General features: G+C 47.2%; 1 protein-coding gene across 12 annotated transcripts in view; it reads left to right on the top strand.

Annotated features, from left to right (window-relative positions):
- The window catches only part of TNS3 (tensin 3), a 315,320-nt gene that overhangs the window by 47,871 nt on the left and 243,080 nt on the right, over window positions 1-24,369 (top strand). For all 12 annotated transcript variants that reach the window (XM_032244265.1, XM_032244267.1, XM_032244273.1 and 9 more), the window contains one exon: window positions 11,964-12,078. In XM_032244265.1, coding sequence (XP_032100156.1) covers window positions 11,964-12,078 — 115 coding nt within the window. The remainder of the gene's footprint in view (window positions 1-11,963; window positions 12,079-24,369) is intronic.

Raw genomic sequence — 24,369 nt, forward strand, 5'->3', positions numbered from 1 at the left:
AAATTTAACAATCAGGCATTTATTGCATTTGTTTTTCTGAAAGGTTTTTTAAGGTTCTGTGGAGTAAAAAACTGTCAAAATGTCAGCTAGTTTACTTGAGGTGTGCTGCATTGCCGTTTAAAGTCTAGCCGTCAGACGCTGCTGCCTGGAAGTGTGGGAACAATGTGTGCTGGATGTGGAGGGTGTCCCTCTTGCCCCAGATACCGGCCCCCTGTGGGCTGGGAAATGTCTCTGAGGCCCGGAAGTGTTTCTGGCTGTTTGATATCAGAGTGAAGTTGGGCTGGGAATGTGTTTTTGATCAGTGTCTGCCTCTCCAGAATGGGTCTGAAGGTTTCCAGGTGCCTGAATGCCCACCTCTTACTATGGTGGATCTGAGTACTTCCTAAAAGGAAAACATAGTTGGGAGGGATTGTGCTGATGCAGCTTTGCGCTTTTGCGTGTGTAACCATTTTGCCAGGGCGACCTTTAGCCGGGAGAACCTATCCGAGAGGTCCCTGCGGTTTTGCATTTCGGCAGAGTGGAGCATTCATGTGGAGCACCTCCCTGTTCAATTTTGCAGAGATTTTTCTTTCTCAGAAGAGACCTCACAATCAAGACCAGCACTAATTACTGTGTCCCCCTCAGGGAGTCCTTGTGGAACCAGCAGCCTGCTCTCTCTACCCTTCCAACATTTTGCTCCTAACAATTAAGTGCAATTTAGATTCCTGAACTGGGCCTGCTAAATGCTTCAGCATTGCTGCCTCCTCTCCCCCTTTGGGAGAAATGAAAGCACAGTATCAGGTGAAAACAAGGGCAGTCTAATCCCGTCTGGTCTCATTTCACAATAGAGATGTTATGTACAGATGAAGCGTGAGCAGATGTTATTACACTATCTTAAATGGACTCCTCAGGGATCCAGCAATTCAAGTGGCTGAACCCTCGCAACAGTGCTTCTGCTGTTTCCCTCTTTAAGTTTTCTAGCTGTGGACCAGTGGGCAAGAAAGCTGCAGGAAAACAGTGCCTCTTTCTCCTTGGTTGGAATAAAGGTGTTTGTAAGGAATAAAAGGTCACAGTATCTTTCCTTGGCCCACAGACTGTGGCTAATTCATTTGCTCAACAAATATTAATTGAGGGTCCATGGTCCACTGTCTGCCAGGCGCTGGGCAGGGTCCTAAGAGGACAAAGGGGAAAGAGCCTGGTGTCGTGCATCTAGGAAATTGCAATCTAGCACAGGAGAGAAGGCATCTAAACAAATAACTGCAATAAAAGTGAAAAGTATGTGCCAGCTGCTGCACTGCAATAGAGAAATGTGTTTGTTAGGTGTTTGAATGGTATTCTTGTCTGAGCGTGAATCTGGGGCTTGAGGCATATGGGGCCTGAGTCTCATATGCCTCGCCCTTTGGCTGTGTGGTCTTGCAACTCAGTTTTGCATCTCACCATCGCGGTTTGTAGACTAGTGGTGATTACGGTAATGACACAGAAGCACTTGGCTAATGTTACCAACTGCATAATTAGCAGCATCATTATCCTTCTTTCGCAGGGCATTGAACACACAACCTCTGTTATCAGAAAGAATGCAATCTCTTTGAAAAAAAACCAGTTACCAACATAGGAACAACTACATAATAACAGGGCCTTAAATGTATATAGAGCCTTATAGTATAGTCTGTTAAATACAGTGGTGGTTCTGTCTTGGCTGCAAATTAGAATCACGGGATGGAGTTGGGTTGAGGGGGTTGACAACATTCCAGTGTTCTGATTCCACCTCCAGGTAATCTGATTTAATTGGTCTGGGGGTGGAGCCTGGGTCAGTTGTTTTAAAAAACTGCCCCAGTGATTCCTGTGAACTGATAGATGGGATAGCATTTGGTCATTTACAGGAGCTGTTAAGAAACAGGAGGAGGAGAGTATTTTTTCTATTTAAAAGAGATTGTGACTTGTCTTGGGCCAGAGAGCTTGCAGTGTAGGTATCAGAACTTACGTGAAGGCTTCTGCTTGGTTCAGGACACTGTCCCTTACTTGACAGTCATGACCAGATCAACAAAAAGACAAGGAGATGCTTAAGTGACAAGGCTGCCACAGGACTACAGAGGAACGCGAAGTGAGCAGGGAGGATTTGGCAGGGTGAAGCTAGAAATAGTCGCCAGAGAAAATGACAAGTTACCAACATTCCAGACAGCCTGAATAGCAGGGCAAAGAATGGGGATGGTCCTGAAGCTTGTTTTAAAGTTGGAGTGGTGTTATTGGAATCAGACCTCTGCCAATCCCAGTTCTTTGTTGGTGCTCATGGAGTTCTCAATTATGAAGGATTCTAAGGCCAATGATTAGTTATGTCTGCTATTGGTAAAGGAGTAAGGAGTTGTGGTCTGTGTACTGAATATATGCTTTTCCTTTGAAAGAGATGATAATCAGATCTCAGGAGAGAATTATCTTTTTTGAACATTAGAATTCATAGTGTTCATTCAAAACCCTGTATTCTTCAGTTTTGTAGGACTTCAAGAGCACATTAAAAAATTATTTTATTTTATTTTATTTTTGAGACAGAGTGTCATTCTTGTCACCCAGGCTGGAGTGGAATGGCGGGATCTCAGCTCACTGCAACATCTGCCTCTTGGGCTCAAGCAATTCTCCTGCCTCAGCCTCCGAAGTAGCTGGGGTTACAGCCATGTAACACCACACCCAGCTAATTTTTGTATTTTTTTTTTTTTTTTTAGTAGAGATGGGGTTTTGCCATGTTGGCAAGGCTGGTCTTGAACTCTGGCCTCAGGTGATCTGCCCTCCTCAGCCTCCCAAAGTGCTAGGATTATAGGCGTGAGCCATGGCTTCTGGCCCAAGAGCATACTTTTTTTTTTTTTTGAGACAGAGTTTTTTTCGTTTTGTTTACCTAGGCAGGACTGCAGTGGTGCGATCTCGGCTCACTGCAACCTTCGCCTCCTGTGCACAAGCGATTCTCCTGCTCAGCCTCCTGAGTAGCTGGAACTACAGGTATCCGCCACAATGCCCGGCTGATTTCTTGCATTTTTAGTTGAGATGAGGTTTTGCCGCATTGGCCAGGCTTGTCTCGAACTCCTGACCTCAGGTGATTCACCTGCCTCGGCCTCCCAGAGTGCCGGGATTACAGGCATGAGCCACCATGCCCTGTCCCCAAGAGCACATTTTAATTGACATTCAGTTTAGTGTTTTTTCACTGAAGAGACATTTTCAAAGTATGTTAGAAAACATATCAAATTGTACACTTCACTGTGTGCAGTCCTCACAGTTGTTTTGGTGCGACTAAGTGATTTGCATTTACACATTCATTTTAGAATCAGTTTGCCAATTGTTTTTTAACCAAAAAAAGCCTGCTGGGATTTTGATTGAGATTGTGTTGAATCTATAGACTAATTTGGAAGAATTGTACCTTAATTATATTGCATCTTCCAACCTCTGAATATGATATAGCTCTTCAATTATTTAGGTCTTCTTTAATTTCCTTCAGCAGTGTTTTGTGGTTTTTAGTTCATATGTCTTTCATAGCCTTTGCCAGGATTTTCCTGGAGTATCTAATATTTTTGGTGCTATTTTAAGTAGTAATTATTTTTTATTCCAATTTCTGGACATTCATTGCTGGTATATAGAAATACAGTGAGTTTGTATATTAATCTTGTATCTTTCAGCTTTGCTAAATTCACTTGTCAGTTCTAGAAGCTTTCTGTAGATTTCATCAGATTTTTTTCTGCATAGACAGTCATCAGTGACAAAAGGCAAGTTTACATTGTCCTTTCCAAACTGGATGCTTTTTATTTCCTTTTCTTGCCTGATTGCCCTGGCTAGAATCTCTAGCACAATATTAAGTAGAGGTGTTGATTGCAGACATCTTTGCCTTGTTCCAGAACTTAAAGAGAATGCATTTAGTCTTTCATCAGTAAGCATGATGGTTGCTGTCAGTTTCACCTAGATACATTTTACCAAGTTGAGAGAATTCCATTCTATTCTTACCTGACTGAGAGTTTGTATAAGGAAATGAAAGTTGGATTTTGTCAGTGGTTTTTCGGCATCAATGGAGAAGGCCATGCAGTGTTTTTCTTAAGTTTATTCATTGGTTTTTGAGTGTTATAATAAATGAACTTTGCCTTCCTAGATTAATCAAGCCCAGCTTGTCTTGGTGTATCATCCCATGAGTTACTTAGAAGTATGTCATTTAATTTCCAAATATTTGAGGATTTTCCAGAGATATTTCTGTTTCTGTTTTCTAATTTAATCCTATTGTGGGCAGAGATCATTTTTAGTTTGACTAGAATGTGTTGTTTATTTAGACTTGTTTCTCCCAGAATATGGTCTACTTTGGTAAACCTTCCATAGGGATTTGGAAAGAATGTGCTTTCTGTTGCTATTGGGTCAGGTGTTCTGTACATGCTATTTAGGTGAGCTGTTTGATAATGTTCAGATCTTCTGTATTTTTGCTTATATTCTGACTGTGTTTTTCATTGCTTATTAATGAGGTTGTATTAGTTTTATAAGGGTGCCATAAGAAAATACCTTGGACAGTGTGGCCTACAGAACAGAAATTTATTGTTTCACAGTTCAGAAGCCTGGAAGTCCAAGATCAAGATGTTGGCAGGGTTGGTTTCTTCTGAGGCCTCTTTCCCTGGCTTGTAGGTGGCTGCCTAATCTCTCAGATGGCCTTTCCTCTGTGGCATGCATCCCTGCTGTCTTTTCCTTTTCTTATAACAACACCAGTCATGTTGGATTAGGGCTTACCCTGATGACCTCATTTAACCTTAATTACCTATTTAAAGGCCCTATCTCCAAATAAAGTCATTCTGAGGGTTAGGGCTTTAACATAGGAATTTTTAAGGGGAAACAATTTCGTTCATAACAAGGAGTAGTGAATTTCTGACTGTTTATACATTGGTCTGTTTCTCTTTGCAGTTCTATCAGTTTTTATTTCATGTATTTTGAAGTGTCCTGTTTTTTGTTTTGAGACGGGGTCTTACTCTGACGCCCAGGCTGGAGGGCAGTGGCGCGATCTTGGCTAACTGCAACCTCTGCCTCGCAGGTTCAAGCAGTTCTTCCACCTCAGCCTCCTGAGTAGCTGGGGTTACAAGTGCCTGCCACCATGCCTGGCTAATATTTTTGCATTTTTAGTAGAGGCAGGGTTTCACCATGTTGGCCAGGCTGGTCTTGAACTTCTGACCTCAGGTGATCCACCTGCCTTGGCCTCCCAAAGTTCTGGGATTACAGGCATGAGCCACCGGGCCTGGCCATGAAGTTTTTTATTGGGCGATTGTATTAGTCCATTTTCATGCTGCTGATGAAGACATGTCTGAGACTGGACAATTTATACAGGAGAAAGGGTTTAATGAACTCACAGTTCCATGTGCTGGGGGAGGCCTCACAATCATTGTGGAAGGTGAAAGGCACATCTCACACAGCAGCAGGCAAAGAGAGAGAGCTTGTGCAGGGGAACTCCCCCTTATAAACCATCAGATCTCATGAGAATTACTCAGTATCACAAGAACAGCAGGGGAAAGACATGCCCCCATGATTCAGTTACCTCTCACTGGATCCCTCCCACACCACATGGGAATTCAAGATGAGATTTGGGTGGGGACACAGTCAAACCATATCAGTGATTAAATGTTTAGGATTGTTATGTATTCTTGAGGAATCAATCCTTTTATTATTATGAGAGGACTTTCTATATCCTTGGTAACGTTCTTTGATCTGTAGCCTACTTTGTCTAATATAGCCACTCCAGCTTTCCTTTGATTAAGATCAGCATGGTATCTTTTCTTCTACCCCTTGTCTTTTTAAAAAATATATATAATATGACAATTCTTGTTGACTTTTAATTGAGCTATTTAGACTATTTATGTAAATTTGATTATTAATATGGTGAGGTTTGAATCTGTCATCCTGCTGCTTGTTTTCTATTTCTCATACCTATTTTTTGTTCTGCTTTTATTTCCTTTTGCCATTTAGATGAATTGAATAATTTTTATTATTTCATTTTATCTCTCATTTGCTTATTACCTATACTTTGTGATTTTAGTGGTTGCTCTGGGGTTTTTATTATACCTCTGCAACATCACAGGCTACTTTCAAGTGATATTATATCTACTTCATGAATGCTATGAGAGCCTTATAATAATGTTATAAGGCTCCTTGGGGTGTTCATTTTCTGACTGGAAACCTCTGTGGCCAGTGGCGTCTTTGCCTGAGTTCTTGTCCTGTGTCCAGGAGGAATGAGGTACGCAGACAGGCGAAGAATGAAGAACATGAAGATGAGCTTTATTAAGTGTTAAACACCCAGAGGAGACCACAGTGCGCAGCTCGTCTCTGTAGGCAGGTCATCCTGACCTCTGCTGCGCTCAGCAGAGAGGAGGCCCTGGAGAGGGTAGTTCTCTCTGCAGCTGGTCTTGCCCTCTTGTGGTCTCTCCATTCTCTCAGTTCTCTCTCTTGAACCTAGAAAAGCCTTCAGTGGGGAGGAGGTGCCTGCTCATTGGTCCATGGGAGGTCATGGGTGAGCTGGAAGAGGCACCATGAGTACCCACTCCAGTCTGTGGGACTGGCAGTTCGCTCCCAGCCCACAGGCCCTCCCAGGCCTAAAGGTGGGACCTTACTGAGAACCCACCCTCTTCTGCCCAGGACTTTGCCTCCCACTGCCATTCAAGGCCCCGGAACTCATCCCCAACCCTGCTCTGAGATCAGAAGCAGGAGGCTGGGAGAGGAGACAGGCCAGGCAGTGGGAACAGACACCCTTGAGCCAGCAGAGATTGGGGGACCTTCCCATGCCCCTGAGGGTGCAGGCTGCAGAGATGCCTGGGTCCTATGCCTGGAAGGGTGGCTGCAGCTGCCTGCACTCAGGGAGCTCCTGCTTGTCCGCAGCTCCTGCCTGCTTGGTGGAGTGAAAGGCCCGGGTCTGCAGCTGTGGATGGCAGCTGTGGCTGTACCTTGTAGGGCAGATCCTGCCTCCTCCTGGCCCCAGCCAAGAGCACAGGGAGGCTTGGATCCACAGCTACAATTTGGCAGCTGCAGTGGTACCCAGGGAGTTCCCACCCCAACTTAGAAGGGGCAGAACTCCCACTGGCTCCATGGAGAGGGCAGCCCCAGCCGTGCCTCCCTGCTGCAGGCAGTGTGATGGTAGCAGTCGCTGTTGTCAATAGTATGTTTCCTTTTCTCCTTTCCTGAACTTTGTGCTGTTTTATTAGAACATTGACTTTTACATGTGTCACATTACACTATTGTTTAAACAGTTATCTTTTGGTGAGCTTTAAATAATAAGAAAAACTCATAAATTTACCGATGGAATTAGCATTTCTGGTGCTCTTCATTTGTTGGTGTAAAGCCGTATTTCCATCTGCTGTGTCCTTTTTGCCCAGCCACTGTCTTTAATGTCATATGTGTCAGCTGGTGATGAATTTTTTGGCTTCATTTGTATATATTTTTTGCATATTTTAAGAAGTTTTTGCTTTTATTTTTAAGCCCTATTTTTGTTGGGTACAGAATTCTAGATTGACAGGATTTCTTTCAGCATTTTGTTTTATTTTATTTTATTATTATTTTTTTTTAACTTTTAGGTTCAGGGGTACATGTGTGGGTTTATTATATAGGTAAATTGTGTGTCGTGGGGGTTTGGTGTACAGATTATTTCCTCCCCCAGGTAATAAGCATAGTACTCGACAGGTAGTTTTTCAGTTTTCACCCTCCCCCCATCCTCCACCCTCCAGCAGGCCCTGGTGTCTATTCCCTTCTTTGTGTCTAACTTTTGGTATTTTCTATCACATTGCTGTCTTCTCACTTACGTTTTTTAAATCGACGAGAAACCTGTATCCAAATGGTTGGTCCCTTGTGTGTAATGTGTCTTTTGGTCCTGTGGTTGTTTTTAAGATTTTTCTCTTATTACTGGGTTTAAGCAATTCGATTATTTGTGCCTTGGAGTATTCCTGTCACATTTCTTCTGCTAGAAATACATATCTTTTTTTTTGAGATGGAGTTTTGCTCTTGTTGTGTAGGCTGGAGTGCAATGGCGTGATCTCGGCTCACTGCAACCTCCACCTCCTGGATTCAAGCGATTCTGCTGCCTTAGCCTCTCAAGTAGCTAGGATTACAGGGGCTGTCACCCCTGCCCAGCTTATTTTTTGTATTTTTGGTAGAGACGGGGTTTTGCCGTGTTGGCCAAGCTGCGAACCCCTGACCTCGGGTGATCCACCCACCTTGGCCTCCCATAGTGCTTGGATTACAGGTGTGAGCGACCGTGCCTAGCCAAGAAATTTCTTGAGTTTCTTGGATTTATGAGTTTATAATTTTCTTCCTGGTTTGAAAAGTTTCAGCCATTATTTATTTTTTCAAATATTGCCCTTTTCCTCCCTTCTCCTTCAAAGTCTCCATTACATGTATGTTATGTTGTTTAAGGCTCTCCCACACTTTACTGATACTCATTAAGTTATTTATTTAGGTTGCCTCATCACTCTGTAATTTATATTGGGAGGTTTGTACTGTGATGTCGTCAAGTTCATCCACCTGTTCTTCTGAAGGATCTAATCTGCCAATAATCTCATCCAGTGTATCTTGCATCTCATATTTTTACATTTCCTTCTATGGATGTTTGATTTCGATCTTTTTATGTCTTTCAGGTCTCTACTTTGTAGCATGTAGCATAGTTAAAATAACCCTTTTAACATCATTGCCTGCTAATTCTAACATCTCTGTCAGTTCTGGGGCAGTTTCAGTTGACTGATTATTTTTTCTCATTATAGGCTGTGTTTTTCTGTCTCTGAGTGACTGATAATTTTAGACTAGATAGCTGGGCGTGGTGGCTCACGCCTGTAATCCAAGCACTTTGGAGGCCAAGGCGGGCGGATCACCTGAGGTCGGGAGTTCAAGACCAGCCTGATCAACATGGTGAAACCCCATCTTTATTAAAAAAAAAAATATATATATATATATATATATATATATAAAATAAAAAAGAAAAAAAAATTTAGACTAGATAGTAGACACTGAGAAGTTTACTTTGGTGCTAGGTATTTTCGTGCTGGATTTTTTTGTATTCACACACACACACACACACACAGCCATGCATGGGCTCATCAGTACTCAGCTGAAGATACTTTTTGTATACACACACACACACACACACACACACACACACACACGGCCGTGCATGGGCTCATCAGTACTCAGCTGAAGATATTTTTGTATTCACACACACACACACACACACACACATGGCCGTGCATGGGCTCATCAGTACTCAGCTGAAGATATTTTTGTATTCACACACACACACACACACACACACACACACACACGGCTGTGCATGGGATCATCAGTACTCAGCTGAAGATACTTTTTGTATTCACACACACACACACACACATACACGGCCGTGCATGGGCTCATCGGTACTCAGCTGAAGATATTTTTTGTATACACACACACACACACACACACACACGGCCGTGCACGGGCTCATCGGTACTCAGCTGAAGATTTTTTTGTACACACACACACACACACACACACACACACACGGCCGTGCACGGGCTCATCAGTACTCAGCTGAAGATACTTTTTGTATACACACACACACACACACACACACACACACACACACACGGCCATGCATGGGCTCATCAATACTCAGCTGAAGGCTTGAAGGGACCTTCTGCAGGAAGGCAGGTCGTCAGAGCTCTTTGCAGCTCTCTGTTCTGTGGTACTCTGTCTAGCAAACCGTTGTTGCCTTCTTCTCCCTGGACTCTGAGCACCTTCTCCTAAGCCCAGGCGGTACTCTGGGTTCAGCCTGGGGTCCCTCTTCCTTAGCTGCAGCCTGGAAGCTTACTCAGGGCAGCAATCTAGGGGCAGTTGTGGAGTTTGCCTCATTCTTTCTTGTCTCCGAGGTATCACCATTCTCCATTTCCTGTGTAGTGCCTTGTTTTCATATACTTTGCACATTTTTTTGGTTACTTCAGGTGAGGATAAATCCAGTTCCTGGTACTACATCAAATCAGAAGTGGAAGTTCATATATAGTAGCTGGGGCTACAGGTGCATGCCACCATGCCCAGTTAATTTTTATATTTTTAGTAGAGACAGGGTTTCACCATACTGGTCAGGCTGATCTTGAACCCTTGACCTCAGGTGATCCACGTGCCTCGGCCTCCCAAAGAACTGGGATTACAGGTGTGAGCCACCATGCCCAGCCCTATAGGTTTTTTTAAAAAATACAAATACTATCACATGGCTTAACATTGTCTTACCATATCTTTAACACTATATTACTAACATCTTTCCAGGATTGTGCCTTTTTTTTTGAGATGGCGTCTTGCTCTGTCACCCAGGCTGGAGTGCAGTGGCACAATACCGGCTTACAGCAACCTCTGCGTCCTGAGTTAAAGCGATTCTCTTGCCTCAGCCTCCAAAGCAGCTGGGACTACAGGCATGCGCCACTACACCCAGCTAATTTTTGTATTTTTAGAAGAGACAGGGTTTCACCATATTGGCCAGGCTGGTCTTGAACTCCCGACCTTGTGATTTACCCGCCTCAGCCTCCCAAAGTGCTGGGATTACAGGCATAAGCCACTGCACCCAGCGGGGATTGTTTCTTTATATATATATATATTCAACTTTCTTATAGGTCTTTAGACAGTAAAATGTGAGAATCTTAGGCATGCAGCTTAATGACTTTAAATGTGGGTATTGCTGTGTCACCATCACCCAGAGTGGGAAGTCAAACACTTTCTTCACCCAGAAACCCTCCTCATGCCCTTTGTAGGCACTACACACACCCCTCGAGGTAACCATTATTACTTCTCTGAAGGTAGACTGCCTGCTGGTGTACAGTCTGTAAGTAGGGTCACTCACTGTGTACTCCTGGCGTCTCTCAGCTAAAATAATGTTTTTAGATGTTCATGCATGTTGTCATATGTGGTTCGTGCTTGTATATTCCTGAATAGTATTCCATTGTATGGATATACCATAGTTATTTTTATCTGTTCTCCTTACGATGGACACTTGGGTAATATAGAGCTGTTAGGACCGTTCTTGCTCTTATGGACATAGAATTTTATTTCTTTTGAGTGTAAATAAGAATGGAATTGCTGAGTCAGAGGATAGGTGTATGCTTAAGTTTATAAGACATTGTCAAACCATTTTCTAAAGTAGTTGTACCATTTATTCCACATTCTAGATACTATTTCATCTTTTCAAATAAATTTAATTATTCCAGTGGGTGAGTAATGGCTTCAATGAATCCACATGGATATTAGGTACTGATAGAATACATGGTCACATATCATCAAATAGGTATGATTGGTGCTTGACTCTCAAAGCAAATTGAATTCTTATAAGATTATCATATAACTGTGAGCTTTGTCTCTGCAAACATGAATAGGTGGCTGAGCGTTTCATTTTTCCAAGTGCTAATGCTTGTAATTGTGTTTGAGGAAGAACCACACATGTATCACAGGCTGAACTGTCTCTTCTGCAGAAGAGCTTAGAGAGGCTCAAGGTGATGAGAGGCTTAGAGAGGCTCAAGGGCTTAGTGGTGATTCTGGAACATCTTTCAACCAGGAAAGCCAGTTGACTTCCTCATAACATAACTGTGCTGTTTGCTAATTAATTCTTCCAGAAGAAAAAGGATTGAGAGTCTAAAAGGGTATGTGGATTAATTTGTCACAGAATTTGTGGCTCTGTGGCTCAAGTCTGGAAGGGAGTGCATTTTCACATCATGATGTTGGTTGATGTAATGTGGGGATTGATGAGTTGGGTGAGAGTGAGTGTCCATCTAGGACTCTGGAACTGGGAATGCTGACAGGGTATCTGTGGCTCGTCTTAGGAAGTTTAGATCACCAGGATGGCTTCTTTTTCTCTGTTTGCTTGCTAAAGTTCCTGTTTTTGCTCTTTACAAATTCCACTAGATTTATTATCTCCCGAAAAGGAAAAGAAAAAAGAAACAAACTATGAGAGGAAATGTTGACAGTTTCTTCCTTTACTTTTTCAGCCAGAAGAATTATCCTCGAGTCTGCACACTTTTAAGAACAAGGCCTTCAAAAAAAAATCCAAAGTGTGCGGAGTTTGCAAACAGATTATTGATGGTCAAGGCATTTCATGCCGAGGTAAGTCCGTGTTTATGATTCTCTCGCTGATTAATCCAAAGCAAAACAAACAAAAAAACAAAAAGAAAACTTTTTTGGGGGAGTTTCCGAAAGTTAAATCATGAAATTCCCCTTGTTAACTTATGTGTCCCCTTACCCTGCCTTACTTAGCAGGGTCCAACCGTATTTACACAGATACATGCTCATGAGGACATTTTTACAGAAAGAGCAGATTTCCTCAATGGGAGAGGAGGCAGCAATGTGTAAATTAATAATTTATTCTCTGGTCTGCTCTGAAGTGTCAGTAACTCAGTTTATTTAATTTGACTTTCAGATCTCTTACTCAAGTTTGCAAATGAAATTTTTCAGTCTTTAGAATTAGGGTTCATTTTGGTATGGCCTCCTTTCAGATCCTGTCACTAAGCTAAGCCACCAGCTTGGCTGCTTGATGTTTAGACATCAAGTAATGAATGGAACTTGCTAATTCTTTTGTGACTGCGTTAATAAATCTAGTATGAGACGTGTGATTTTAATGAATGCGGGAATGGTTGGGGATAGGGCTGCTGAGCGGACCAGTGGGGTACACCACACAGAACATCTTTGAACCAGGAAAGCCAGTTGACTTCCTCATAACCTAACTGTGCTGTTTGCTAATTAATTCTTGACTAGACCCTTGGAGAGTGCTGGGGTTTCTCTTTGGCGTCGTTTTCATCTGTGGGGTTAGGGATTTCCTTTAGAAAATGTGCAGAATCTCAGACTGTGGGCTTCTGTGCTGTTGGGACCTCCCCCTCAGTGCCTTCCTCCCTGCAGACCCTGCAAGTGGTCTCTCATGGCTGCTTTAGAGTAGGGTGCCTATGATGGAAAGATGCACGCATCAAACCTAATGGGTTGCAGATGTGACCCGGGGCCTCTAAGGGGCTCTAGGGATTCTTTTTTTTTTTTTTTTTTTTTTTGTTAGGGGGTTTTCGTCAGACTCCGTAACCCAGGCTGGAGTGCAATGGCCCGATCTCGGCTCACCGCAACCTCCGCCTCCTGGGTTCAGGCAATTCTCCTGCCTCAGCCTCCTGAGTAGCTGGGATTACAGGCACGCACCACCATGCCCAGCTAATTTTTTGTATTTTTAGTAGAGACGGGGTTTCACCGTGCTGACCAGGATGGTCTCGATCTCTTGACCTCGTGATCCACCCGCCTCGGCCTCCCAAAGTGCTGGGATTACAGGCTTGAGCCACCGCGCCCGGCGGGATTCTTTTATACTTCAGAGGCCTGAGCCTGGGTGAGAAGGCTGGGGTGCCCCTCCTCCGACTCGGCCCCTTGGAGAAGTCAGTGCTGAAGAATGTGTTGGATGAGTGGTGGGTACTGGCTACCTGGTCTCTAAGGAGAAGCCAGAGACCAGGCAGCTGTCTGTGTAATTCATCTAGATCTGCATCCAAGGCAGAGAACAGGGGCTACAGTGTACTCAGAGCAAACTGATGTGACACCCTGTGATTCAGGACGTTTTTTTTTTTTTTTTGAGACAGGGTCTTGCTCTGTCATCCAGGTGGGAGTGCAGTGGCATGATCAGGGCTCACGGCAGCCTTGACCTCCAGGGCCCAAGCCATCCTCCCACCTCAGCCTCCCCAGTAGCTGCACTATAGGCATGCGCCACATGCCGGCTAATTTTCTTATTTTTTTTAAGACAGAGAGTCTCGTTATGTTGCCCAGGCTAGTCTTAAACTCCTGGCCTCAAGTGATCTTCTTGCCTTGGCTTCGCAAAGTGCTGGGATCACAGGCATGAGCCACTGTATTTTAAGCCCCTATTTGTAAACAGCACTGCAGTGGGTGATATTATGGTCATCTGTGAATGCCATGGCCTGTCACTGACCATTCCCCTGCACAGCTTGTTCAGTTCAAGAGAGCCATGTCAGCCAAGTGTGTTGGCCCTTCTGTTTGCGGCCTGCAGTGTAAGGTAATGAGAAATAACACCGATGCTCTCTGACTGGTGTCCTCCATCAGGCTTGTTCCAAAATGTCTATGGGCAAATACAGCAGCCCCTCCATGTCCCACCCTATAGGGTCCAGTAGGGGCTTTGTGCCTTTCCAGGAACACGGCAAAAATAGAAGCCCAAGGAGTCTCTCTGACTTTTAATGTCGCCCTTGCAGAAATGCTCATATTTTAAAATTTTGGTCTCTAACTACGACTCTCAAGTGTGAAAAGAAGGAAAAGGAAAGTTGTGGTTGAATTGGAACGATGAAACTGGCAGCTCAGAGAGCCTGGGAATCAGAGCTGTCATGCCTGGTGTCGATCCCAGAGCCCTGGTCCTGTGCCAGCAGAGCTGTCGGGGGGTGTGGGGAGAGCTGTCTTGAGCAGCATGGCACCAGCAGGGACACCGTGGGCTTGTTCTCAGCTTTCTCACCCTGTGATGACATCTCAGGCAAAGTTGCACAGTCCAGAGTTCCCCTTGACCTGACTTCCGCCTGTCAGGTGCTGTGTGGGGACAGGTCTGATTTAGGAGCAAAGGCGGAGGTCAGAGAGAGCTGGGTCCTGGCCTTGCCACTGACAGGGGCAAAGTCTTCTCGCTCAGGGTCTAGGACTTAGGGTAAGGGCTGTTGCAAGGGCAGAAGACAGGCGTCAAGCACACAGCCAGCGTGTGGCACTTAGTTTTCCTGCTGGTGTTAGGATTGCTCCCCAGGGAACCCGCTGTGGGTGGCTCCACGTGGTAGATGCCGCATGTGTGTTTGCTTAGCCTCTGCACCACACATCCTTGAGCTGTAATCCACCGGGGGAGCTCCGTACACATAGAGGCCTTTCGCATGACTTAACCACGGTGACCTGGACTGCGCTGCATTGGTTATACCGCTTGGTGAGTCATTTTTCCTTCTTTGTATAAACGAGAACTGATTTACCGAGGAGCTGTCTCAGACATCCTTTTTAGTGTGTCAGTATTCTGTTCCTGCCATGTAAGTAGTATTTATTATTTTCAAAGTAAACAGAAGCAATGAAACAGAAGAGCTTGGAGAAAATACAGCCTCCCGCCGTGAAACGCGCACGACCGTCTTGGATGGCGGGGAGCCTGTCTTCTTTCTTGCTCTGTAGGAGCATCGTCTTGGCGCCTTCTCTGGGTTGGGACTTGTGTCTCTTCCTCTGTCCTGCAGTTGCACAGACTCAAAAGGGCAAGAGCGGGACCCCAGATCGATCCCCCGGCTCCACATGAACTCTGTTTTGTGGCAGTTTAAATATGTGATGTGTGGAATATTCAGGAGGGTTGAGGAGGCCCGGCAGAGTGGTGCATATATGCTTGAGCGTGTGTGTGCATGTACTCATGGCTGTGTAAGCAGTTCATGCATGCATGACTGAGTTCATGCGTGCGAGGACATGCGGGTGTGCACACTTGTGTTTGCCTGTGTGTGTCTGAGTCAATGCATTCAAGCACACAGACATTCCATGTTGTGAGGACTCGTGTGAAAGGATCCCTCCTGTTCAGGCCACTTTATAGAGGTCAGCACTCTATGACGTCCGTTATCTTATCTTCAGGGAGATAGAGACAGAACGCGCATACGCACAGGAGTTGCTTTTGTTCTTAAAGAGAAGAGAGGGAACAAACAGTGTTCTCTCTGGACAAGATGTTCAACAGGCTTATCTTGCTGTGTGTCATCTGGTCGTTAAGGGAGATGCCGTAAGCCCTGCTAGCTCCAGATAACGGTTTAAATTTCACAGTTTCTGGCAACATCCAGGCACTCATGAGAACAAGGCCCAGTGTGATGGCCCCGCACCCCATCTATCGATGTGTCTGTTGGTAAAGATGCTTTCTCACCTCCTCTTGGAACTCTCTGGAGTTCTGCTTTGGTGTGAGGCAGTGTGACACCTAGAGCATCACCCCTGGGAGTTGAAGGCCACCTTGGCCTGGAAGACCCCACACACACTCAACATGGACAAGCAGTGGGGCTGCCAGCGCGGTCCTTGTGCAGCGTTATCTCTCGTCCTGTTGGGCTAACGCTCCTCTACTCCAAGAAACCCAGTGTATCACTGGTGTTTCTCATCGGTGAAATAGATTCGTGGCCAGTGGTGGTAACTTTTTTGAGCCACATTATTTTTTTCCCTTGAAGAAACTCACTCATGGACAGCTATGCAGCTAGGTGACTTCATCCCTCTTCTCATGGCTGCCTCATCCCCCCTTCTTCCTCACCTCCTCCTACCCTGCTGCTCACTTTCCACTACAGGGACACATTGCTGCTGCCATTGCCTGTTTTGGCTGGCTCCTGTCCAGGGGCACCCAGGGTGCAGGCGTTATGGGCACACAGGCACCTGCTCCCCTTGTGTCCCTGCCTGTGGCTCTGGGCTCCTCAGCTAAGATGGGATGTCTTGTCTAGAGCAGTGGAAAGAGATCAGAATGTGGGTGGGTTCAAGTTGTGGCTGTGCTGCTTACACCCTGGAAAGCTTTACGAAGCCCATTTTCTCAACCCTAAAATAGGCATGGAAATGCAGACCCAGTGGTGCAGAGCTGGGAGTCAGGGAGGGGCGTCCATGAAAGGGCCTGGTCTGCCAGGCCAGAGAGGCAGAGGAGGACCACCGCCTCCTCAGCGGAAGGCTGCTTTGTGCTGGCAGGCAGTGCTGCACTGCACCCTAGATGTGCCCCCTTCCAGAGGGCGCTGGTTCAGCTTCTCCCCAGAGAGTTGCCCAGAGCGTGCTGGCTGTGAGTCCTGGGGGTCGTGTGGTGAGATGTGCTCACCTTTCCAGCCTGTGTGCACACAGTGCATGCATGCATGTTCTTGTGTGTGTGTGTGTGTGTGTGTGTGTGTGTGTGTGTGTGTGTGTCTGAATTCCTCCCTCACTCCTTGCTCTGCTCTTAGCCCCATAAGGTGAAGCTCTTCTTCCTTGAGCCTTCTGGGCTGCTGGGCTTCAATAGGGACTGTCCCCATGGAGCCCTGGGTCCTTTCTTTGTGGTGGGTGGTGGCCAGCACACAGCTGCATTTTGCAGAGGGAACTGGCAGAAGCTCTGCCAGATGTGGTAGGCTCGGGAGGCTGCATGTCCTGCTGACTTCATGGCAGGAGGCTCGCTGTCAGAAGAAAGAACCAGGAGCCGGCCCGGATGAAGGAAAACCTCCACCTTCTGGAGGAAGGATGGCCACCACCCTTCAGGGAGCACTTGCAGGCTCCATCCCCGAGGAGGGACCCCCACTCAAGGCATTTGGTGGAGGCAAGGGGAGGAAGCAGCAGCCATGGGCACCGTTGGAGGCAGAGACATTCTGACTCGAGGGATGGGCCCACCTCTGGTTTCTGGTGCCGCTGGCTTTAGGACGTGGTGGGGGTTGTGCTCTTGGGCGTGTGTGTACTGAGAGCATGCGGACCTCTGTTAGAGAATTGTCTGCCTTCTTCTTTCTGTGGGATTATCTGCCTTCTTCTTTCTTTCTGCCCCACATGTGCCATGTGTATGGTCAGGATGTTTGTGTCTCCCCAAAATCCCTATGTTGACATTCTAACCCTCCACGGGATGGTGGCATTAGGACTGCGGCCTTGGAGAGGTGATTATGTTGTGTGGGTGAAGCCCCATGAGGGGCATTAGGGCCCTTATGAAAGGGATCCTAGGAAGCTCCCTTGCCCCTTTGGCTATGTGAGGATGCGGTAAGGAGGCACCATCTCCGAACCGGGAAGTGGGTCCCCTCCAGACACCGCATCTATGATGCCTTGACCGTGGGCTTGCAGCCTCCAGGACTGTGGGAAATAAGCAACTGTTTATAAGCCCCCCAGTTTAGGGTAGTTTTTAAATAGTAGCCCAAACTGATGGAGACACCATGTTTATGCTCATAGCTGTAGGAATTATGTTAATAAACAATAGAAATTCTTTTAAAAAAATGTACAGGATTCCATGTTTCAGGAATCTTTTAGACGTGATTGTTTTCATTAACTTTTTCAGAATCATTGAGTCAATGTGTGTGCTACAGACCAGGAGTATTTGGGGATGCTCCCCAGCCTGAGGTGCTGTGGTCTGTTCAGGTCAAGGCGCCCTGTGGACGGGAGGTGTCGTGGTGCAGGCTGAGGCGGCCGAGATAAGCCCCCATCATCAGAGCAGGGATTCTGGGGAATGGGAAGTTACGTGGAGGCCGTGAGGCTGGCGTGGGGGCATGGGTGGGACTGACGACCTGTGCAGAGGCTTGCGGCTCAGAGGCGGGCAGATGTGAAATGTGTAAGGGAGACACACCCGGGAATGTCACCTTCAAGAGCCCTTGGCCTTCAAAGGCTGCTGAGGCACAGAGACTTTTGTTTTCTAACTTGATGCAAGCAACAAGTCTATGATCCTGCTTGTCTCTGAGGAGGCAGGGTTATACAGTGTCCCCACTTTTGGGGGCAGGCACCCATCCCTGTTGATACCTGGGACCCAGATCCACAGAATGGGAGAGCCCCTGGCCAGGCTCTGCCGCCTGCCCTGCCTCCCACTCCACCTTTACTGGCCTTCCTCCTGGAGGCTGAGCCCCGGTCTCCATTGCCCTGCAGACTTCCCACTCCTCCTTCCTAACCCAGCTTCCCCAGATCTGACCCTTTGCCTGCCAAGGCTGGGATGTCCTTGAGATCCACTCTCCTGTTTGACTCAGAGAATGGCTCTGGGAAGCCGTAAACCATCCAGTGGGAAGAACCTGTGCCTGCATCCTCGTGGTGGCCCTTTTGAGGCTGTGCCTGCCTGACTCCCCCAGGTGCTTTGAGAGGCTGGCTGCACAGGGCTCATTTTTGACCTTTTGCTGGACCGTGTTGCTCTGCCCCTTTCCCTCATCCTTCAGGTTTCAGCTCGAGCACCAGGTCCTCAGGAAGGCACCTCCCTGCCCTGTCGCTGCATCCCCTAGCATCTGCCCTTCCTCCAGAACTGTCCACTGCCAATGACTAGCGAGCCATCTGGACGTTCACTGGGGCAGTGATTCTCTGCCCTCAGCTGGAGCCCAGGAGGCACAAGGGGCTGGCTCTGTGTTGTTCACCAGGTGCCTGTACACAGGGCGGACACCCCTGTCCTAAAGTGGAATGCTCTTTTGTCTTGCAGGGTGAACCCTCAGGTTTTTACTGAGCAGGTGCGGTGGCTGGTGCATTGCGATGCCCATGGTGACCAAGGCTTCAAAGGGCTCAGAGTCTAGTAGGGTGGAGTAGTGAGCGGGAACAGGATCCTGTGTGAGGAGTGCTGTATCAGAGGTATTTACAGGCTTCTTGGGGGCACAGAGGAGGGACAGGCAATTCTCGGGAGGTGGGTGGAGCCGGGGGTGCGGACATTGTCAGGATGATGAGGAGCTCAAGGAACTTGCTGTGTTCTGATCATTTGTTTACGAATCTCTCTGCTCCCCTGGGCCGACTGCCCCTACCAGGATGCAGTGCACTGCTGTCTCTCGGGCATCCTGAGTCTCAGCAAAGGGCCTAGAGTCCAGTAGGTGCACAGGGAATGTAAGTTGCATGACAGTCCAGACGAATTTGTGACCTGGCTCACTGATCTGTTCTGTTCTTCTCTGGCAAATCCATGTAAAATGGCTCCAGCTGTTATTTCCAAAGTTCTTTCCAGAGCAGTTGGAGGTGATGAGTCCTCCACCCTAAGGCCAAACCCAGCCCTACCCTGGGGTTGACCCCCACCCGGGCACTGAGCTCAGCCCTCGCATCGGACTTGCCCCATCCAGAGAGGTGGCAATAAGACAGAATCTTCCAGAAGCTCCCAAAGCGGGAGGAGGCACCCAGGCCAAATTTAATCTGAATACTTTCTGGCCGGTGGTGGTTATCAGATGGGAAGCAGCCCTTCGCTGCCTCTAAATTCTGCTCCTGCGTCACAAGACAACTCCTTCCTCAGTCGCCTCCACGTGGAATTTACGCATGGATTTTAACTGAAATCCTTCCTGTTTTCTAACTCTGTGGCTGGGAATAAGGCCTGGCCTCCTCCCAGATATTTCTCCACGGTCTGGGTTGTCAGGATTTGAGGTTTCTGCATGCCAGGGACGTCTGGGTTGTGTTAGTTGATTGTGCTGGTGGATTTTGATTTATAAAACTCCCTGAGTAGTGTAGCCAAGCTCATAAATCCAAGTATTTGTTTTACAGTAACTGTGATCTGGAATTTTATGTTAAGTTGTGGGGTTGTTTTCTGTCGGTTTATTCAGACGGATGTAATATTCCTCTCTGGGTGCTCACGGTCTGCGTGGGCATGGCGGGGGTCAAGGACAAGTGGCAACTTCTGATTCCATGTCCTTGAAGCCAGGGAAGGGGCAGTGCTGTGCTTCACTGAGCCTGCGCAGGTATTGGCAATCCTGGGATGCTGGCAGGCCTGAAGTGTTAAGAACTGTGAGGAACTCTATTCCAGAGGATGGGGTCGAAGCCTGGCCTTTGCGGGACTCAGCCATGTGTGCCCTGGCCTAGGGTGAGCGTGCACGGGCAGGCTCCCCATCACCCTCGCTCCTCCAGCCGGCTCACTGTGGCTAGCATGGGTCGGGTGCCTACTGTGTTAGGTGCTGGGCACCCACACACAGGTGGACATCTGCCACCAGGCTGCTGGGCCAGTGAGGAACAGACAAGTCCTGGACAGTCACAGGCATGTGTGTGGAGGGCCTGGGGTTCTCGGGAGGGTGCTTCTGGTTTTCAAGATGATGAGTGGTCCCACCTTCGGGGGCTGCTCACAGAGTCCAGTGGGGGCTTGTTTCCATCCAAACACATATTTGAAGTAGACAAGTACTAACAGGATTTCCTGAGTTAGACATCACATGTTTTTGAGGGATTGGTACAATCTTCTTTCTTTCCTTTCATTTTGCAATATTCTATAATATGATCCCTTTGAATATCTGATGTAAATGCAGAGATGATCTCCTTTGCACCCGTGCCTTGTGTTGGAGGATATCTTAAATGGGGAGCAGGTTGACAACAAGGTACAGACAACAAGGTACGTCTCTTACATAGATTATGTAAGTAATTATGTTAGGGATGGGAGCTGGCACCTGGGGCAGAGCAGCAGGCCGGGCCCCAGTGGGTCTCACTGTCTCTGGGCTTGATTCTTCGGACTGTGAAGTGGACAGTGAAGCCTGGCTGGCCTGCTCACAAGCTGTTAGGAGGAACATGTGAGTCAAGGGATGTAAAAGGACTCTGTCAGCTCTTGAGTGCTTCATCAATACTACTCATTGCCACAGCTTATTCAGTGTCCTGTTTGTGAAGATTAAGGCCACCTCTATTGGTTGATTGATTGATCTTTGAGAGACTCAAAGGCTAAGCCTGTGGACTCCAGAGCCATATAGATGTGAGTTCAGACCTCAGCTCCACTCCCTCTCTGTGCCTCAGTTTCCTTGTCTGCCTCATGAGGGCAATAACTGAAACTCATCAAGGGGTTGTGTGAGGATCACATCATGCCTGAGCACATGAACCATGCCCATACGATAAGAACCCGTTGAGGGGGTTAGCAATTATTACTATTGATTGATTGTCTTTCTTGTAGAGATGGGATCTTGATGTTGCCCAGGCTGTTTTCCAGCTCATAACCTCAAATGATCCTGCCAACTTCCCCTCCCAGAGTGCTAGGATTACAGACGTCGGCCACTGTGCCCGGCCCCAGTGATGATTTTTTGAGAAAAGAAAAGCGTTAATGTGGAAAGAATGAGAAAGAGTAAAACTGAATACCCGAGGATAAAAACTTCAGGAGTTTTAGGAGCAGTCATCTTGAAGTGCAGCTCAGTGTTCTTGGGCAGATGTGATGTGGGGAGGTGAGGATCTGTGAAGAGAGTGAGAACGGCAAATAGATAAGAGCGCGGACACGGCCGCCCTGTGACATCGGGCGGGGGACCCTGTGGACATTGAGTGCTGCCAGTGTGGGGCAGGTGCACAGCAAGGGCTGCCCTGGCTGGAATGGGAGCATCTTGGGCCTTATCCCCATCCCTGAGCGGGTGTCCAACAGAGCGTGGTCTGGGGGCTTTCACCTCCCTCTTGGGAGGCACCTGGCTAAGGAAGCGGTGCTGTGGGAAACAGGCTGGGCGTAACAAGAGCCTTGGGGTCTCCTCACTGCCAGTCAGCCTGCCACAAAGGCCTGTGCAAGTACCGGAGTTTGTGAGTGACCACCTTGGTTGATTGATTCTTGATTGATTGATTATTGATTGGTTAATGCTCTCAACAATTCATTTTTATAGCGCTTTTTGGGTGCTTGCCTCCCTAAGGCTGTGTGACCCAGCTCCCTGTCACCTTCTTACCCATTTGCTGCCATTTTTCTTCTTGTCCCTTCAGTTTTCTTGACCCAATACAGAACGTGAGTGTGGGTCCCTCCCTCCGCCTTCAGGCTCCCGTTCCACTTTCCTGACATTACTTTCTGTGCCTCAGGTAATCTGATTGAATCCAGGTTTCCTATTGATTTCCCTTTCCTCTTGCTCTGCAGTGTGGATTCATGAACGTTTTCTGTGTTCCCAGTCGTATCCAGGTCCAGACCAGTTTCTGTAGGTACCCAGGACATATTTATAGGCTTACAAAATGTTTCCGTTGTGGATGTTAATGAATACCTGTGGAAGAATTAATGAGGGAATAAAGGGTAGAAATATTTAGTGTGGTGAGTTTTAACTGGTGGATAGCTTTGCATCTTTACAAACATCTGGTTTGCTGGAGGTGGTGAAGGTCCCCTTGGGTGAGCTCTTCCCCTGCCCCTCCCTGACGAGACTTATCTGAGGCTTGCCCCGTGGGTGGCTTTCACTGGTGAAGATTGGTAATGACATGTTTCCTGTAGGTTTCTTTTGTCAAGAGTGGGCCTGCAGGGTGCTGCGGCTGTGGCCCTTTGAAGAGGGGCTTGTGGAGACCATCCAGGAAGACAGCTCAGCAGGGCTTCTGTTGCAAGGTTGAGCATTCTTGTCTTCAGGCAACATTGGCCAGGCTCCAGTAGGACCATAGCATTGGCACGCCTCATGACATTGCGAAGGAAAAAGAGCCTGTGTAACTGTACCAGGCTAAATTGGTACAGAACACATGAACTATATATATTTTTTTCTTGTAGATAAAGTTTTGCTCTTGTTGCCCAGGCTGGAGTGCAGTGGTATGGTCTTGGCTCACTACAACCTCCACCTCCTGGGTTCAAGTGATTTTCCTGCCTCAGCCTTCCGAGTAGCTGGGATTACAGGTGTGCGCCACCACGCCCGGCTAATTTTTGTATTATTAGTAGAGACAGGGTTTCACCATGTTGGCCAGGCTGGTCGCAAACTCCTGGCCTCAGGTGATCCACCTGCCTGGGCCTCCCAAAGTGCTGAGGTTACAGGCGTGAGCCACCGCTCCTGGCCCACATGAGCTAGCTTTTTATTTGTGTGTGTCTGTGTATCTTCACAGGAAATTTTTAGCCATTGCTCTTGTCAGCGTATTAGAAGGAGGACGGACCTTGCCCATTTCCTTCCATGCTGCCACATGTGTGGATGGGGCATTAGCGGGGTGGGGGATGCTGCTTACTGAGTTGGAGCGGGGCATAGTCACTGGGAGTGTAGACGGGGCAGAGGCAGGATGTGGGGACGCTGCTGCTCACTGAGTTGCGATAGAGTCCTGGTAGTCACTGCAGGTGTAGACGAGGTAGAGGCTGGATGTGAGGACGCTGCTCATGGAGTTGAGATGGGGTCCTGGCAGGCACTGCGAGTGTAGATGGGAGCCTATCAGAGTGTGGGATGGACTGCTCTGTGGGAAGCTGTGGCCCTGGATAGTTGCACCGTATTTCTGCTCCTTGGTGCTGCAATTTTAACAATTTGTATGTTAAGAGTGGTTAATCTCCAGGATCTTCTCTTTCTCAAAACACTGCACAGAAATCTACATTGGAGATTCTGGGGAAATCATCTCCCAAAATAGATGATTTCATAGTGTCCTCTACTTATAATTAACATATGTCATGTACATTTGCATTTCGAGCCCTTTGTGTGCATGCTACCTAGAGACAACAAGGTATGTGCCTTACATAGATTATGTAAGTAATCATGCATCACAGTGATGTGACATTTTGGTAGAAGTGTCCTTTCTTTGGCTTATTTCTGGGGAAGCAGCAGAGCATGGTGGAAGTGAGGTGGATGGTGAAGACAGCCTGCCGGCGTTTCTGCTCTGCCTCTTTCTGCTTAGAGTCATCGTGAGGAATAGCAGGGTAAATACACGTGAAACACAGAGAACACTGAGGAGCTCAAGAAAGTGTTCAGTGGTGTCACTAATGACGACACTGATGTGATGGTGATGAGGGTGACAGTGGTGGCGCTGACAATGATGATGTTGTAACCGACAGTGATGGTGGTAACAACGACGATGGGGATGACGGTGATGGTGGCGTAATGATGCTGTGTCAGTGATGATGGTGTTGATGGGGTTGGTGCTGATGACGGTATGATGGTGAAGGTGGTG

Source organism: Sapajus apella, unplaced genomic scaffold (assembly GCF_009761245.1).
Source record: "Sapajus apella isolate SASKATOON/1434 unplaced genomic scaffold, GSC_monkey_1.0 scaffold54, whole genome shotgun sequence".
Lineage (NCBI taxonomy): Eukaryota > Metazoa > Chordata > Mammalia > Primates > Cebidae > Sapajus > Sapajus apella.